At 40.0% G+C, this 19,143-nt stretch overlaps 1 protein-coding gene across 2 annotated transcripts in view; it reads left to right on the top strand.

Annotated features, from left to right (window-relative positions):
* The window catches only part of ap1b1 (adaptor related protein complex 1 subunit beta 1), a 62,509-nt gene that overhangs the window by 23,858 nt on the left and 19,508 nt on the right, over positions 1–19,143 (top strand). For both annotated transcript variants that reach the window (XM_033972231.2, XM_033972232.2), the window contains exons 10-19: positions 598–713; positions 1,923–2,088; positions 2,174–2,272; positions 2,675–2,934; positions 3,960–4,161; positions 8,227–8,256; positions 8,337–8,474; positions 10,343–10,488; positions 12,075–12,204; positions 18,080–18,164. In XM_033972231.2, coding sequence (XP_033828122.1) covers positions 598–713; positions 1,923–2,088; positions 2,174–2,272; positions 2,675–2,934; positions 3,960–4,161; positions 8,227–8,256; positions 8,337–8,474; positions 10,343–10,488; positions 12,075–12,204; positions 18,080–18,164 — 1,372 coding nt within the window. The remainder of the gene's footprint in view (positions 1–597; positions 714–1,922; positions 2,089–2,173; positions 2,273–2,674; positions 2,935–3,959; positions 4,162–8,226; positions 8,257–8,336; positions 8,475–10,342; positions 10,489–12,074; positions 12,205–18,079; positions 18,165–19,143) is intronic.

The following is a 19,143-nucleotide window of genomic DNA, read 5'->3' as shown; positions in this document are numbered from 1 at the left end:
ATGGAGTAGTATTAGATAGATGCTAATTTTGGGGGAAGGAGCAATTTAAGTGGGAACGAAAGGAACTTCGTGGAGGCATGTTCCCCGCAGTCACAAGGGGTGGCGACGGCCTTTATCACTGCTTGCAGTTTTAATTATTATTGTTACTGTAATTATCATTATTATTGGCATTATCATTGCTATTATTTTTTAAATAGGCTATGTCAAATTAATTTGGACCTCCATATTTTGAAAATCCTGCATACATCCCTGGAGGGGCTCACAAATGTTTGTGTAGTGCCCATTTTAGCCGATAAGATCGGCCAACCGATATATCGGTTGGGCCCTATTTAATATGACCTTCAAAGTCTACACTTTAAATTGACAGCTCACATTTTCATGAGGTAAAATTATATATTCAACATTTAATTACTTAAACCTTTTTAATGTACAAAATTATGTCACATAGATAGTGAAACAAAGAAACAGTGTGCGTTTGATGTTCCATCAGGTTGATTTTGGCTACAAACATAAAATATGCTGACCTTTTAAAGTCCCATTTCTATAACATCTCATTTCTATAACATCTCATTTTGTCTGTGCCCTGTGTGTGAGCAGCAATCAGCAGAGCGCTGTGTGAGCACGCTGCTAGACCTGATCCAGACCAAGGTCAACTACGTGGTGCAGGAGGCCATTGTGGTTATCAAGGACATCTTCCGCAAATATCCCAACAAGTAAGATGTGTGCTTCGTGACTACGCTAACATGACCGCCAATGTTTAAATTAGCGCTGCGTCATTCCACCTCCTGGCTCCACACATCTTAAATGCTGAGTGAGTAGTCAGTCCAGGTGCCTTAATGAAGTTTATGCTAATGCTGTTCTGCAAAAACCTTACATTTATAGAACAGAGGTGACAAGCTTGTTATTCCCAACAAGTAATTATCTCTGACGCAGCCATCTATACTCCAAGAATCAACTTATTCATAAAAATAAAATTTAAACAAACGTTTACATCTTTACATTCACAATGCTGTGAAAAAGTAGTTTCACCCTTACCCATTTCTTATTTTTTCTGCACCTTTGTCACTCTTATCCATTTCAGATCAAGCAAACTTGAATATTAGACAAAGATAACTCACAAATAAACTGAAAATGCCATTTTAAGTGCTGATTTTATTTATTGGGGTAAAAAGCCATCTAAACCTACAGTGTCTCATGTGAAAAAGTAATTTCCCCCTAAACCTAATAAATAGTCGAACCACCCTTAGCAGCAAAAACTGCAGTCAAGCGTTTGCGATAACTGGCAGTGAGTCTTTCACTGTAGAGGAATTTTGGCCCACTCTTCTTTGTAGAATTATTTTAAATTAGCTACACTGGAGGGTTTCCGAGCAGGAATCGCCTTTTAAGGTCATGCCACAGCATCTCTATTGGGTCCAGGTCTGGACTTTGACTAGGCCACTCCAAAACCCTCATTGTGTTTTTTTTAAGCCATTAAGAAGTGGACCTGCTAGTGTGTTTTGGATCATTTGTCCTGTTGCAGAATTAGGCAATGAACTGATGGCCGGACATTCTTCCTCAAGATTTGTTGGCAGACAGCGGAGTTCAAGCAGCCACAAACCATGACACTCACCACCATGTTTCACTGTTGGCATATTGTTCTTTTTATTATTTATTTTATTTGTTTATTTGATTTGGACAGTGCATGTTAATGAACATACATGACAGAAGCACGAATGTAAACACGCCGGATTGTAGCCATACGGCTAATTTCCATCCGTAGTCCCACGGGTAAATGCTGTGTTCACCAGATGTAATCGGTAAGAAATCAGGAAGGGTGCAAATACTTTTTCACAGCACTGTATGTTGGATGATGTGAATAAAAACAACAGTCTCTCCTGTTATATCGCTAATAGTAACTCATCTTGAACCTTGTGACTCCTGAGGTATGAGAGTGTGATTGCCACCCTTTGTGAAAACCTGGACTCTCTGGATGAGCCGGAGGCCCGGGCAGCCATGATCTGGATCGTTGGAGAGTACGCAGAGAGGATTGACAATGCAGATGAGCTGCTGGAGAGCTTTCTGGAGGGCTTCCACGACGAGAGCACCCAGGTAGGAATACAGCCACGGTCCTACACACTGGCACTAGGGCTAGTACATATATATGCATCATGTGTTGTTCTCATGTGTGCCACAGGTGCAGTTACAGCTGCTGACAGGCATCGTCAAACTCTTCCTGAAGAAGCCCACAGAGACACAGGAACTGGTGCAGCAGGTGCTCAGTCTGGCCACTCAGGTGAGTCAGGAGACCAGCTTTATATAATATAGATCTAATAATGTGCTATTGCAGTACATTTTGAAAGACAAAACAATACTATAAGTATTTTGATGAATAATCTTAGAGGAAGTATTTGGTTTTTTTTGCTAAATAGACGTATTTGTGTAATTGCTTGAAATATTGGTTATGCTAGTCAATACAGACTTACAGTATCATTTGTTGTGGGCAAATAATCAACAAGAATTGGCGATGCAGCGATATCAAAACTTCAGGGCGATAACAATGTTGATGTTCAGTCAATAATAATAAGTTAAAGCTGTTGAGAAATCAATAAAACATGTTAATAGGCATTTCTATGATAATCTTTTTTTTTTTTTTCTAAAAATAGCTGTGATGATGCTAACCTGTTGTTGCGTGCAGGATTCCGATAATCCGGACCTGAGGGACCGTGGCTACATCTACTGGCGCTTGCTGTCCACAGACCCAGTGGCTGCGAAAGAGGTGGTGCTGGCCGAGAAGCCCCTGATTTCTGAAGAGACAGACCTGATCGAGCCCACCCTCCTGGAGGAACTCATCTGCCACATCGGCACCCTGGCCTCCGTGTACCATAAGCCCCCCAGTGCCTTCGTGGAGGGTAGCCGCGGAGTGCAGCACAAGAGGCTCCCGGGCAGCGCTGGATCGTGAGTAACTCTCTGCTCTGTTCAACCACTTTGTGGACTATTGATGCTTTGTAGTGACATCACACTGAGGGTGTTCTACATGTATGTGTATGGCGGAATGTTCAGCTATTACCCTGGTGACACAATGCACATGTTAGCAAACGCTTTCATGTGTTAAGATGGTTTTAAGATGGTCTGAAAAAATAAAAAATAGATTTAAACAACACATGAGGTTGTGATCAATACAAGTGATTGCAACTAAGTCATTCCTTCCCGGTCAGGTTGTGTTAAAATAAAGGTCACATTAAAGTCTAACAAGGCCTCAGAGAGAGCGGTGCCTATAGTTAATGTCACACTACATCAGCTCCAAAGTATCAATACTCAAAATAAGTAATTATGGTGTATTTACCTGTCACAAGTGAATGTACAAGTATGTGTATTAGACATAAATCAGAAGTTTGGAAACTATTTCACTTATGTTTCTTTATTTCCATGATTATTTATATTTTAGATTCCCACTGAAGGCATCAAAACTATGAATGGGCATATATGGAATGTAGCAAATAAAACTTTAGGTTGTTTTAGTTTGAGTTATTTTTTAGATTAAAAAAAAATATATCCCTCACCTTTGCTTTGAGCACTGCTTTGTTCACTCTTGGTATTTCTTGACCCTGACAAGGTACAAGTGGGAAGTGAAAACCTTTTCATATGAATTCCTCGAGAAGCTCATTGAATTAAAAATGTAAAATGTTCTTATTTCTTTGCTACATAATTCTATACATCTTGCTTTATATATTTGATGTCTTCTGTGTTAAGTAGAACTTAAAGAAAAAATACATTGAAAAAGAAGGTGTGTCCAAATGTTTGACTGGTAGTGTAGTTTTATCTGTCAACACATTCAAAATAGAGGGACATCACATTTCATTCCAGTTTGTGTGTAAAAACTATTTGTTTATATGTACATTGACTAAACCTTAAACATGGGTTTATGGAGTTGAGTTGTGAGTACATTTCTGAATTGTTCTCTCCTGCTGTGTGCTGCTCAGTGGAGAGAGTGTGGAGAGCCCAGAGCCAGTCTCTGCAGCAGTCCCTGAGGCCACACCCTCTGTCATCCCCTCACAAGAGGACCTCCTGGGGGACCTACTGAACCTGGATCTGACCCCCCCCACCACCACAGGCCCCCCACCCCCCTCCTCTGGCCTGCAGATGGGAGCCATGGACCTTCTGGGCGGAGGCCTGGACAGCCTGGTACGTCTCACACATGCTGGGACAGTAGTGAGGCCTTAGGACTACAGGGTCACATGGGCCTCTACTTATGTGCTCTTTTCTGACCCTCCTCTCTGCTCTGTTCACTGCTGCTGCTGCAGATGGGGGATGACTCTGAGCCGGTAACAACATGAGGCCCTAGCTTACACTGTGTCTGATACCAGAACATGTACTGTAGCATTTTGCTCCGTTGCGCAAGGTAGACAAAACTTTGTTAGCGCTGTAATCCTGATAAGGTGTTGGGTAGCCCTAATTCCTTTCAGCTGCATTAAATTGGGCCTAAACACCTAAGCAACCGCATTGCAAATAGAGCTGCTAAACTAGGCATTACCTGGAGAATTAAAGGGGAGAGTGAGGCGGGAGGAGGGGGGTTGGCATCTGGACACATCATGAGGAACAGTGTGATCATGAAGATTATCAGAAACACCTGGCTGTAATCAAGGAAGTCCATGGGTGATGTCATTTAGGACATGAAATCACTGTGGTCACTGGAGGCAGCACACTTAGTTTGTGACTGATTTTGAACACAAAGCTGCAAATTCACCTAGTGTGCATTAGGGATGGGACGATATAAAAATTTAGACTCAAGATTATTGTGACCAAAATAATTGCGATTAAAGATATTATCATGATAATTATTAAACCAAGGCTGTATAATAACCTCATATGTGGACACCGGTACCTTTTTATAAAGAAAAAATGTTGTACTGTGGCCACACCTATGTGGACGCCAGGTCCTTGAAGGTTATAGTTATTCAGATTAATTGATGGTTGTATAACCATGTGCCACTGCTAGCAAGCTGTGCAATCAGCTGTGCAAAATGCTGTTCAGCTAGCGCTAACCTAGTGAGAGCAAAGTTGACACAAACATGAATTCATACAAATCCAAACTAACACAAACTACATTCAATTGTTTATTTCACATGGTATGTTACTTACGATGGATATTTTCGGTTCAAGTTTGGCAAATAATGCAGAACAGTTGTCTCCTAAATCTGCATGCAAGTTGCTCATGTTTGCCCTCTGAGCCATATCTTTTTTTCAGCAGGCTCTGCAGATTGGTAGCTCATCACTTTGTTGGTCTTGTTTTTCAAGCCCATAATAATTCCACACATCAGACTTCACCTTCTTGAGTGGAGGATATAAGTGTGCGCCGTCACTGGGATCCAGATCCACTGCCTGCCCACTAGCCATGACGGTGACTGCGAGTGATGAAGAACCATCCCCGATTCAGAATGGGCACAGAAGCTAACAAGTTTCATTGCTATGACAGAGGGCCCCCTTGTGGGCAAACACCAGAACTAACATCTAAACATAATATTAAAACCAGAAACATGAGGCAGTCTGGTGCCATAAAGGCGATTAAAATCATGTGCGATGATCACGATTATTAAAAAATGCCACGAACAATTAATTGCGGACGTTTTTTATTGCAATTAATGATATTATTGTATATTGTCCCATCCCTAGTTTACAGTGCAAAGAATACCAATAAAACACCATATAAAGAGTTTAGTAGCAAAGTTGAGTGCTTGATTCCACTTTAAAATTTAGTTCAATTTTAATTTCTCTTTAGGCTAGATTGTAAAAATATCTTTGCTTAGGAGGATATCACTGTTGCATAAACCTTTGGCTATTGCATGCTTACTGCTACCGTCTGGTCCATATATTGTTAGAGCTACATGAGTTACAGTATGTACATTGAGTTATGTGTGTTCGGAAGTGTTCAGCTTCACACTGACTACAGTTCAATACCAGTCAGTTCAGATTAGAGCAGTGCTGCACAATCAAATCGAAAACACAATTTGAGTGCAATTATCAACTGCTCTATAAAGAACAAAATATATGCTCTAGAAAAATCTTTTTGTACCTGTATTCTAGAAACATGTTCTGAAATTAATGGGGTTCTTGTATTAGTTGAAGGATGATATTTCAGTCTTCTCTCAGCTGTTCATGGTCCTGCAGTTGTTTACGAAGTGCGTTCTGAACAGAATCCTACTTTTTAAATATGAAGGACCCATATTATACTATTTTCTAATCTGGTATATTGTTTCCTCATAGCCAAAGTTGTGTTTTGTTTCATTCACACATATTTAACACACATACTCCGAAGCGACTTATAGTAAGGAAAATACACAGGATTAAAGTCGCACCAGCCAAAAAATGCATAATAATGAAGGAAAAAACATGTATAAGTCGCATTTTTTGGGTAAATGTATTTTACAAAATTTGAGACCAAGAACAGACATTATTTAAAGATAACTTTAAAGATAACTTGGCAATAAAATAGAGAATAACAGGCTGAATAGCAGTACAGCACGCTAATGTAGCACATTTATATTTATTCAGCTACATGAAGCATAGACAACAAATGAATATGTGATACGTTAAGGTACGATATTAGGAGTTAATCAGATAACTAAAACATAAAAAGCAAGCTAACGAGATTACTCTCAATCTCACTCCAAATCACTAAATCCATTGAATTCTTCATCCTTGGTTTCGCTTCTGAACAACTCCACCAGCTCCAGAAGTAGATGGAGCGCCGCACCGCGTTGTATATACTGGTACACAAGCCTAGGGTGCCCTTGTGCGGTTGTCAGTGTGACAATAATGAAAAGGTGAAATTATACTTAGATGTGATTTGCATGTGGAATTATTAAAATATATAAGTTGCATCCCTGTCTAAACTATTGAAAAAAGTGCGACTTGTTGTCCAGAAAATACGGTATTTAGGCTAAGAGTTGGGAGTTCTTTTCTCAAATGGAAAACACTGTGTTCCACCTTATGACATCATAAGGTGGAACACTGTGTTCCACCTTATGATGTCATGTGCTTCACTGTGCTTTTAAAATCCATACAAATGCACTAGAAGAATTTGCATGATTTCAGGCCTTGAATTGCCAATCTACTGAATAAAATGTAAAAGGTAGCTGTTAACTTGAAAACTGCTGCTTCATGACATCACAAGGTGGAACAAAGCATTTTAGGCTTTGGAGATGTAGATAGACTAATAATGTAGGATTACTCAAACATGTGTGCATGAAACAAAATACAACTCCAGGAATGTTTCTGATGAGGTAATAGTATTATAATATAGCTTAAAGCTCACAAGAATTATTTTTTGTAATATAGGACCGATCAAGTATTGTGATTCCAAGTAGCTTTCGAATTTAGTTTCAGACCTGGTTTCAGACACAGCCTTCACCTTTCGTCACCTTCACCGTTGACCATTGTCCCATTCAAAGTGCATGACCTGAGGCTGCTTTTTCCGTCAGCATTACATGACCATACGTGCGGACACTCCACAATCTCCACAGCTCTCCCAGCAGTCCCCGTCGCCCCCCAACTACACCCCCATGCAGGTTTGTCATGAGAGACCAGTACAGTACTGGATAGACTCCCTGTTACCCCTCCCAGTGTCCTTTGGCCCTTTAGCTCCCTGGACTAGTCACATGGATGCTTCAGTAGGTAGCAGAGATTAGGTTAGGTCTATTTTTTTCCTGAATCCAAAATTAAAAATTCCTTGTTGATGTCTCCTAGACATGCTCCTAAGCATCAACAGCTATGCCACATTTAAATGAGCACAATCTGGTAAAGGCATGCCACCTGCATGTCTCCATGAAGATGTTATAGCTATATCTGTAATGTTCCACAGTATTGCTTTAAATCTATCTTACCCGGAATTTACATCTGCTGCTACAGTGACACGTAACATAGGCACATGATAATGGTTTGCAGCTATAACAAGTCATGGCTGTAGTGCTTGCATAAATTGGGCTACTTACAATCTAAGTTATGGTCTCTACACGCCATACACATTTTTGGAGAAATGGAAATAAGTAGGTTTAATGTCATACTGTGGGACAACAGACAAAGCACTGAGCTTTGCACTGAGCTTATTGGGGGATAATACGAGTAGTAGCTTTACATAGACTTCACTTTAGCTAACATTAAGGGGTCCTGTAGACCTCTCCTTCACTCTATCATCTTTCTTCCTTGTCTAACCCATGATGGCTCTTACCTGTTGTGTCTTCCTCTGTGTAGCTTGGTGGAGATCTTGGGGGGAATCCTGCTGTAAGTACTAATAAACATTTATCTTATCAGTCTTGGCTATTTTGTGTGATTTAAAAGTAGGGCCCTCCTCTCCCCTTCAGATGGGACCAGGATTTGCCGCCCCTCCCTCATCAATGCCCCAGTCCTTCCCTGCTCCTGCCAGCAGAGGGCTGGATGACCTGTTTGATCTCAGCGGAGGGGTCGGAATTCCAGCAGGAGCCTACTGTCCACCCAAAACAGTAAGTGCTCAGAAAGTTCTAATACTAATGTGATTTTTTTAAAGGCAGAAATTGCCTCATGATTTGACTAGAAATAGACAATTTATTGGCCGATGTTGAAAAAAAATCTTGCTGTAGCTCCAATATTTTTTGAAGCTTTTCCCAGTCTGTAAATCCTCGCTTATCCATTTTGTAGAAACAAAAGCTTATAACCTGACTTTAAATTAATTGATTGGTTTTAGAAATGTCTCATGAAAGCTAAAACCCTCCCAAATTATGCTCAATATACTAAAAAAATTTTGCTTCACTGAAGAAAGATTGATCATTTAATGAACACAGAAAGGTCAGATTTTGGCAAGGCAAAAGTCTTGTCGCCCTGTCATATGATGCACCCAATCCTAAATTACAGCCTCACCTGTGATCAGTTACTGATCAATCAATTGTGTATAAAAAGAACCCAATCAACTGCAACTTGACCTCTGACAACATGCCTAAGATCCACCCTGAGACCAAAGCGCTAATTATCAAGAGGCTCAAGACCAGATCCACTGCTGAGGTGGCTGACACCTTCAATGTGCCTCAGCGTCAAGTACAAAGAATAAGAAAAGGATCAGAAAAGACTGGAGATGTTTTTGACAAGCCCAGGTCCGGCAGACCCCGCAAGACAACTGCTCGGGAGGACCGTTTTTTGATTCGAGAATCCAAGGCCAGCCCCTTTTCCACTGCAGCAGAGCTCCACCAGGCCTGGTAACCTCAAGTCCCTGTGTCAACCAGAACAGTTTGTAGACTTCTGTCTCGAAATGGTCTCCGTGGTCGAATCAGTGCACAGAAACCAGCACTAAACAAAAGGCAATTAAAGAAACGTGTGGCATTTGCCAAGGCCCACAGCCTGCTAAAAGGATGGACACTGGAAAAGTGGCAGAAGGTGGATTTCTCAGATGAATCCTCGGTTGAATTACATCACAGCCACCGCAAATATTGCAGGAGACCTACTGGAGCCCGCATGGATCCAAGATTCACCCAGAAAACAGTTAAGTTTGGTGGCGGAAAAATCATGGTCTGGGGTTACATCTAGTATGGGGGTGTGCGAGACATTTGCAGGGTGGAAGGCAATATCAATAGCCTAAAATATCAAGAAGTATTTGCTCCCTCTTACATTCCCAACCATAAAAGGGGTCAAATTTTGCAGCAGGATGGTTCTCCATCGCATACTTCTATCTCTACATCAAAGTTCCTCAAGGCGAAGAAGATCAAGGTGCTCCAGGACTGGCCAGCCCAGTCACCAGACATGAACATCATTGAGCATGTCTGGGGTAGAATGAAAGCGGAAGCATGGAAGGCAAAACCGAAGAATCTTGGGAGGCATGTAAGACTGCTTTCTTTGCTATTCCTGATGACTTCATCAACAAATTGTATGAATCATTGTCGAACCGCATGGATGCAGTCCTTCAAGCTCATGGAAGTCATACAAGATATTAAATATGAATCTCACAGCACTACTACTTAATTCACTGACGTTATGCAACATATTTTTGTATTTGAAGTAAATTATTTGTTCAATTTTCTGTAGGTGACAAAACTTTTGTCTTGCCAAAATCTGACCTTTCTGTGTTCATTAAATGATCAATCTTTCTTCAGTGAAGCAAATTTATTTTAGTATATTGAGCATAATTTGGGAGGGTTTTAGCTTTCATATGAGACAGTTCTAAGACCAATCGATTAATTTAAAGTCAGGTTATAAGCTTTTGTTTCTACAAAATGGATAAGCGACAAGACTTTTGTCAGGGACTGTACAGCTGACATCACACCCACAAGTATCAGTATTAGTCAATATTAGTCCCAATGTAGTGCCTTGACAACACATATGAAACTTGGTGTTGCTGTCTCAGGTCTGGCTTCCTGCTGTGAAGGGCAAAGGTTTGGAGATCTCTGGGACCTTCACCCGCAGATCTGGGGTCATCCAGATGGAGATGACTCTGACCAACAAGGCTATGTCTGTCATGACTGACTTTGCCATCCAGTTTAACAGAAACAGGTCAGTTCGCCAGTGATCCACTTGGGACACCTTTTATAGGTTGCTAGGGAGAAGAGATGGGTTTTAGTCTAGTCCAGTGGTCGGCAACCCGCAGCTCTTTCATCCTTATACTTCGGCTCTGCATGGCTTGGGAAAATAAATTTTAAGTATTTAATTAAAGTGTATTTTATTTGTGTTAGTTATTTTTTTATTGTAGTTTAAATTGGAAGATTATTATGATCTTGAAATATTAATATAAAAATATATTTTCTTATTTTTCGTTGATCAAAATAAGCATCACACTCGCGGTTAAAATCTAACACCATTCACGCCTCACAGACACAGCTCACAGGCCTGATTTTCAGACGCTCTGCAGAGGTTCAGGAGCAGGAGGATCTTCTCTGATGTAACTTTCGCCCGACCCTAATGACGCACTAATAAACTCGTTCGTAGATACATCATGAAAATTCTGAGAGGAAATCACCACAGAAATCTATTTGATGTAGTGTTAAGTTTATTATCTGCTCTTGTCTCCGCGATGACGTATCACATGTAACACATCAGACATGACGCACAAAAGTAGAGCCACAAGCGAGTGAAAATGAGCCAAAACAAAAGTCTTTGGAGAGCTTTTTAACAAAGGGGAAAAGGCCAACTGAGGAACCAGAAGAGATGCCTACGACCTCCAAGAAAAAGAAAGATAAATTTAACAGACAACACCAGGAGTCCTACTTAAAACGTGGGTTTGTTGCCACAGGTGACTCTCACACGCAGAGTCCGCTCTGCGTAATATGTGGAGGAAAAGCGAATTAGGCAATGAAACCTTCAAAACTGCTTTGGCACATGGAGACTAAGCACCTGGGATTAAAAGATAAGATTTAGAGTTTTTGAAAGAAACAAACGTGAACAAGAAGGAAAGAAGAAACAAGTGCAGGGCTCACACTGTTTGGTGAGTTGTATTTTTTATGCACTTAACTTATTTTTGCCATATTTATCTGCTACGTGTAGAAGGCTTGTCCGTGAAAATAAAACTACATTATTCCGTTACGTTATTATTATACACAGTGTTATCTTCATTTTAGATGTCAAAAAGTATTTGCGGCTCCTAGTGTTTTATTTTCCGTGGAACCTGGGTCCAAATGGCTCTTTGCGTGTTAAAGGTTGCCGACCCCTGGTCTAGTCTTAAACTTAAGACTGAGAGTTATAAGTAAAAACGACAATCTAGAAGAGACAATCATGGAGAAGTTGTTTTTTTCGGCACATTCTGCATATCACATTATATAAAATGTCCCACAAATGATGATTATCTACCTTTTTTTTTATCACAATAAACAATATTATTGTTCATTGTCCCATCCCTAATCCCTATGGAGATGACCTTGTGGCAGACTAGGAAAGTTACAATGCACAGTTAAGGTGAAAAATAGCTATTAGGATGTGTTTACACACGTCCTACTTTGGGACCATTTTAAGCCATAATCTAAATGAATCCTTTTCTTGTACTGGTTCAGTTCAGGTCAGTTCCAGGTTTAGTCCCAATTTTGATGAGGTGATTGTGCAAGTGCTCAAGCCTATACACTATAAAAACAGTTTTATGATGTGTCCAGCTTCGGCCTGGCTCCTGCAGGGCCTCTCCAGGTGCTGACTCCTCTGAGCCCAAACCAAAACATTGAGGTGGCTCTGCCACTCAACACTCTGGGCCCCATCATGAAGATGGAGCCTCTCAACAACCTTCAGGTAATACACATGTCTTTCAAACAGGGCTGTATTGACTTTAGAGTTTGAAATTTTAGTTTTGTGACATCACTATTTCGATACTAAGGAATAGATAGACTCAATACTCAATACTGATTGCAGTACTGATTGCAATTGCTTACCATATCATAGCACTTTCTTTCATATTACCATGTGGTTTATCTATGTAATCCCTCAGTCATCCAGGTAGATAGTAGTCCATTGGGAAAAAAAACAACATAAGACCAGTATACAAGTATAAGTCCAGTATACTGGTCTTATACCTGTTCTGGCAGCATATGATCATTCTAAAGCTATCCAGAAAAGGTTAATTTCTGTTCTGTGAATGTGACTTTTTTAGTATTGATACTTGTGCAAATGAGTAGCTAGCTTTGAGACTAGTTTTAGTATCAATTAGTATCTGATTTCTCATACTTTTTAGAATAATGTATACAGTACAGATCAAGGTTACAGGCCTGTTTTCAGCTGCCTGCAGAAGGCTCTGTAGAGTTTTTATTTATCTACTTGTCTGTAATCAAAGAAACAAGTGGTTTCAGAGCTTCAGAGGCACAGAAAAGCACTCTCCTTTTCACACTGTCAAAGGAACATTTCCATTAGTCTCAATCAGACCTGCTGGATGGATTTCAATTGAACAATTCTCCTCAAAACAGGGGGACACCAGTGGCTTAAGAAGCAGGATGCTAAGGGGAGTAGGCCTGGTGAGAGGCTGCTGCAGTAACTCTCACTCTCTCTGCGCTCTGTCCTCTGCGCTCTGTCCTCTGCGCTCTATCCTCTGCGCTCTGTCCTCTCTGCTCTCTCTCCTTCATTGACCCTGTCCTCTCCTGCTCCTTTATCTCACTGCAGCATTTTCTCAGGACTTTTGATGACCAGTGATAAGTGAAGGTGTTGTAAAATCCAGATATGACCACTCTGAGGAGATTGATTTTATCACTGTTTGTGCTTTTCGGTTTGCAGCTCTACTCTTAGTGAAACAATATGCACTCCTGATTGGTCAGCTTAGGTGCTCCGAAGGAGTAACAGGCAATGTTCCCTCAAATTTTTCACGACTCTGAGCAATCACACAAACTCCCTGAGCGGTCCCATGGACCACTGTGAGCAACATCAGACGTGTGCACTGTGGTCATGCTGGCATCGCATCCATCCAAGTTAAATGGTTTATTAAAAGAATCAAATTACAGCATTTTCATTTCTGTTATAAGACTTTTAATTAAGCGCTTTAGCCACTTATACAATGAAAATGACAAAAATCTTGCTCATGACCTGTGTAGTATGTTAATGCTATTGGAAGTGTAAATATTAAATTTTAACTATGGCAAAACATGAGCTTCCAACCAAACCAAGCCAACTGTTAACTCCAATGTTGAAAACACACTTAACATTTTTATTATAAAGCTCTGACTTGTATTATGAGTATAAGCCATTGTGTGAAGCTTTTGCTGTGCACTGAGTGAGATTGTCCTACTGTGGTCTGGGTCCGTTAACTCTTTTTTAGTATTTCACACGATCATTTGATTTTTACAACTCATAAACTAGTGACAGTATTCAATGACTGCACACCCAGCTGCTGTATTACTGTACATTTATATATCATACCAAAACACAATATAAAATGTATATTTGTATATAAAATATAGTCAAAACGAGTGGTATGGGTCAAAATAAATATATATTTACAAACCACACACTGCAAACAGTGAACAAACGCACACAAACTTCAAAATGTAAACAAACACACTGGAAACTAAGAACACACTGTACATGATTGTACAGTGTGACAGTCATTCTGCGACAGTGGCTCAGTGGTTAGAGGTTGGAGGATCGAGTCCCGCTCGGACCAACTTCTGTCATTGTGTCCTTAGGCAAGACACTTCGCACAAGTGGTGTGTGCGTGAATGATTGGTGGTGGTCTAATGATTATACATATATCATGTGTAATGATTAGCTAATGCTAATCATTACACATGATATATTTGACCCACAATTAAGTGAATAGCGGAATAAACCAGGCTTACCGATCAGGAACAGCATCCAGTCCATCAAAACATAAGGTCCTCTACTCCTGACTCCACCATGAGATCTTCACTCGGTTCCACGAACCACATCCACATCCACAGTGTCCTTGGTCGCGTACTTCCTTTGTTTTGTCTGTTTCGTCATGTTTAAAACGCAAAACTGCTACAAAACAGTGCGTAACAGTGCGCCCGAGGGCAGGCCGTCGGAACATTAAGGGGTTAGACAGCATTTAGAATCATTATATAGTCTTCACTCCACATCGGCCACATCAGCTAAAACACTGATAGCGGCACATGAGGACGCCTGTCAATGACGTTGATAAGCTGCGCAAACACGTATGTGAATCACAGAATTGGCTGGAGCAGCTAGTCGCCGGTCACACTCACTGACTCACATTGAAAAATAGCGCAGAATGAATTGTTGTGTGTTTATTTTATTTTCAACTCCGGTTTGATTTTTTTTGTGCGCAGCACAGATTTTCTGTGCGTGGAGACCGTGTCAGCAGTGCGCAATTGCTTAGAGGGAACAGTGGTAACAGGTCAATGTAACCACAGTGATGTGTGAACTTGTGCCGCTCAATATAGCAGAATTTGTGGTACAAAGACGGCTATTATTTATTTAAAGAAGACATATTGTGCTGGTGTCTGTATAATCTGATTATATGCCCATGGGTCATTATATTGTATTGGGAACTGATTCCCGCCTGCCTCTTTACGGTACGACAGAGTAAACATCTTCACAACAAAATGCCACATGGTGTTGGCCCTTCCTATGGATAGCTGGCGTTCACACTAGGGAGCAGCAGATTAGTTTTCATTTGTGCTGAGGTTACTACATGACATTACCGAATCCTCTCCAGTTAAGAAAATAAAGCTGGAGAATGAAGTAAGTATGTCACAGCAGGTTTGTGCCGGTGGCAGTGAAAACGGGGGTAGTGGCGCAAGTACAGAAGAATAAATAATAAATAACAAATGTGCATCTGTCACTCTAAATACAACTTTAGAGGTAAATGAGACCATAATAGCTCTCCTTTAAAACAGGCCTATTCTGCAAAATCAACTTTTCAGAGCTTTCATGCGTATTATTTGTTTCCCCTCACCATTTGCTCACCAGAAGTCGTATTTTTAGTGATTTGTGCATGTTTGAGCGATCTTTAATCACTTCTTTTCAAAACATAATTTTGCCGATCAATTTCCTCTATATTTACTTCATTCTCAAATTTTCTTTTCTTTTCTTAATCGGTGATATGTGTAGGATTCAGCAGCATTGTTTAGTCATTTCGATACAAATGAAAAACATCTACGGCTTGCCTGTATGAGCCGCAGCTATCTATCGGAGGGGCCGACAGCTGTGCACTTTGTTGTGATGACGTTCATGGCAATGTTTTAGATGAATTTTTTAGATGAATTTTACATGTCCAAGTTATAACTATATAGCATAAGCATACTACGTTCTTTAATAGAATGTCCTCTGCAAACAACAAAATAGCCTGTCTTTTATTGGGGAAAAACTGTCAACCTGGTTTAGATTTATACCAACATGTTTTGAAATGCATGGGATTCTGGTATCATATTCCAGTGTTCTCTCAAATATAAATACTTTTCAAGATGTTTAAGCAGCAGATCGTTTTTGTTACCTCTCAAAGGCAATTTATCAGCATGCTTACTTATTAAATATGGTACAGTGAACCTTAATTAACATGTGTGAGTACAGCATGTAAATGTCCCAGAGTTAGTCTGCAGGTTAATTTTTATCTGTACTCCCATTGTCATGTTGATAGAAAGACTGTTTAAATTGAAAGCTTCTAGATGTAAATTGATGATGATGAATTCAAAATGGTGACCTAGCCTCAAAGAAAAAGGAGTTTCTTTTTGTTTTTTTGCTTGTTCCCCACCCCTCCACAAAGCGGTCTTTTAACTTTAAGGTCAGTTACACAACCAGGCTTTTTGTGCTTTAGAGGCACTACTTTGTCTGTCATTAATTCCTCAAAATACATTTCCTGAAACTACCAAGCAAATTTTTTCACCTGAAACATAAAGCCTCCTGTCCCAAAGTCACCTGTGTCTGCTGCAGCCAAAGGTGGCGTCCTGGTGAATAATGCTGAAAGTCCATCTGCCAACCTCAGTCCTAAACCTGTCCTTTTACTTGGCACTTTGTCTGCTGCTCATCTGCTGCTCATCTGCTGCCCTGTGATCAGCTCTCCTCTACAGCCCTCTCATCCTCACATGAAAGACCACCTAAAACATCACTCATTTTAGACTGGCTGCTGCTCAGACTGCAGCATATTTTAGTCTTTACATCCCCTTTTTAATATTTGCTTCATTCTGTATTAATATCATCTCATGAAACTGATACATTGACAAGTAAAAGAAAGTAGGAATAGAAACTTAAAAGACTGGTGCACCTTCGGACTTGGAGTCTTTGTATTAAGGTTGTTAAAAGTATTGAAAATCTGATACTAGTCAATACTATAACTAAGACTACTTAGAAGACTAGATAGAAAACTAGATACTCATTTGAGCGGGCATCGATATTAAAGTCACATTCACAAGAACGAAATTTACTTCTCCTAAACGTTTTAGAATCATCTTGAGCTGTTTTAGAAAAAGTGTAAGACCACATAGACTAGTATACACCCATGGACCACTATGGAACCTACCTTGATTATTGAGAGCTTACACAGATAGAAGACTACATATAATAATGAAAGTAACCTTTAATGTTGATGTTAATGTTTTTTTTTAATTATCATTGTGGAATCAGAATTGGTATTGCATATTGAATCTATTCCTTGGTATCGAGTCGTGAGTTTGAAATTTTAGGATAACAATAGTGTGTGACAACACTAATTTCGATAGTGGATTCAGTTCTCATGTTCACCATACTTTTACTTTTAATATTTTCAAATGTATTTAGGAGACTTAACATTTGAAAGAAGACTGAAATATGAGCTGTTAGATGTTCTGAAATGCATGGAAATATTTTTTTATTTAAGTTACTGGATAGGTTTAATGCATAAAAGGGGTATTTTATCGTTTGCAGAGGACATTATGTAATTTCAATTTGACTACGATTTATCTTGCAGTCCTAGTCTATGCCTGTGACTAACTGGCCATTGTGTACACCCTTCATAAACATGCAAGTGAGGCACAACTCTAGCCTAGGTATGTTTTTGATGACGATGCTTTAATAGAATAACATGTAACTTTTCGGGCCATGAGTCCGCCACCTGTTTGTGTCCATGGAGATGTCAATAAATCTCTAGGAAAAATGCAAAGCAGAGTTTAATGCCATACTGTGGAACATTCCAGGAAAAAAAACAACTTATCCTTTGAGATGAGCCGTTGACTTGGCCTCACTTGACAAGGTGCATAGTACATCTTTAAATTTAAACTTAATTTAACTTAACAGCTCATGATCATTCTAAAGTTATTCAGAAAAGGTTGTTTCTGAATAACTGAGCATGACTATTTAAGTATCAATACCTGTCGAAATAAGTTTTAGTCAATTAGTACCTGATTTTTGTTACTTTTGACAACCCTGTGAAGAATGGGTGAATGCAGATGAGCTCCTCCGATGTGTTACAGCTCTTATCAACAGATCCTGTGAGTGGATGAAAGTCTCAAAGCTCATGTCATTACTATAAGTTTTGCAGTGTCAGATGCCCGCAGTCCTTCTGTGGTCCACGTGGTGTCTGTTCAAACAGGTCCACATAGTATCTGTAGATTGCAGAGGTGTTCTGGTCTTAAATTGTGCAAAAAACAGCGCCTTCACATTTCGGCCTGCTCCTGAAGTGCACTTCATAGGTAATTACTCATGTATCTGTGCCCTCATTCCACGACAGGTGGCTGTAAAGAACAACATTGACGTCTTCTACTTCAGCTGCCAGTACCCCATGAGTGTGCTTTTCAGCGAGGATGGGAAGATGGGTAAGTGCTTGTGCCTCCTTTACTGTGAATAGAGCTGACGCATGCGGCTGAGCCGAGGACGTCAGGAGGTGGCCCATGCTCTACAATCAAACGCCTCTGTGTCCCCCTCACCCGCACATCAGCTCAAAGCACACACAAGGTTTTCACATAGGCTCTAAGGCCAGGGGGAGCTGACAGGGTAGAAATAAACTGAAAGCAGAATAGTCATGGGCTGGTTTGTTAAAGAGCCTAGATTACAATATTACTATAAAAATATTTGTTATTATCCTGTATGCTCAGCAGAGAGTTGTGTTTTATTCACACATGTTTAACAAACAAAGCCTGCCCATTTACGTTGTTTTCTTGATGCATCCTTGTGATGTTACCTGATCAATGCAGGAAGTGCTCCTCTGTGTGTTTAAATTCCATACAGCTTCTCTAGAATCATTTCAGAATAAATTGTTTTGCCATTGTCTTCTTTGGTGTTATGGTGTAACATTAAAGAAAGAATAATACACTGCTTGGCTAAAGAAAAAAGTCGCCACCAAAAAAAAAAAAAAAAGGTCACACACTAATATTTCGTTGGACCACCTTTAGTTTTGATTCACATCTCAAAGATTCTCAATGGGCTTAGGGTCTGGACTCTGGTGGCCAAGCCATGTGTGAAAATGATGCCTCATGCTCCCCGAACCTCTCTTTCACAATTCAATCCCAATGAATCCTAGCATTATCATCTTGGAATATGGCCCGTGCCATCGGGGAAAAAAAAATCTATTGATGGAATAACCTGGTCATTCAGTATATTCAGGTAGTCAGATGACCTCATTCAAGTATCCTTCAACCAGTGGATACTTGACTTCCATGATGAATCTAAAGTGACAAATTAAACTCTTGTAGTGAGCTTTTATGACTGCCAAAAAGTGAATTGAGATTTATTGATTAAAAATATCTCCTTTTCAGAGCCAACAGGGCAAAAATGTTGACAAATGTTATAGAACTC

The sequence above is a fragment of the Periophthalmus magnuspinnatus genome, chromosome 9, assembly GCF_009829125.3.
Source record: "Periophthalmus magnuspinnatus isolate fPerMag1 chromosome 9, fPerMag1.2.pri, whole genome shotgun sequence".
NCBI classification, from domain to species: domain Eukaryota; kingdom Metazoa; phylum Chordata; class Actinopteri; order Gobiiformes; family Gobiidae; genus Periophthalmus; species Periophthalmus magnuspinnatus.
This window is presented reverse-complemented; position numbering and strand designations above follow the sequence as displayed.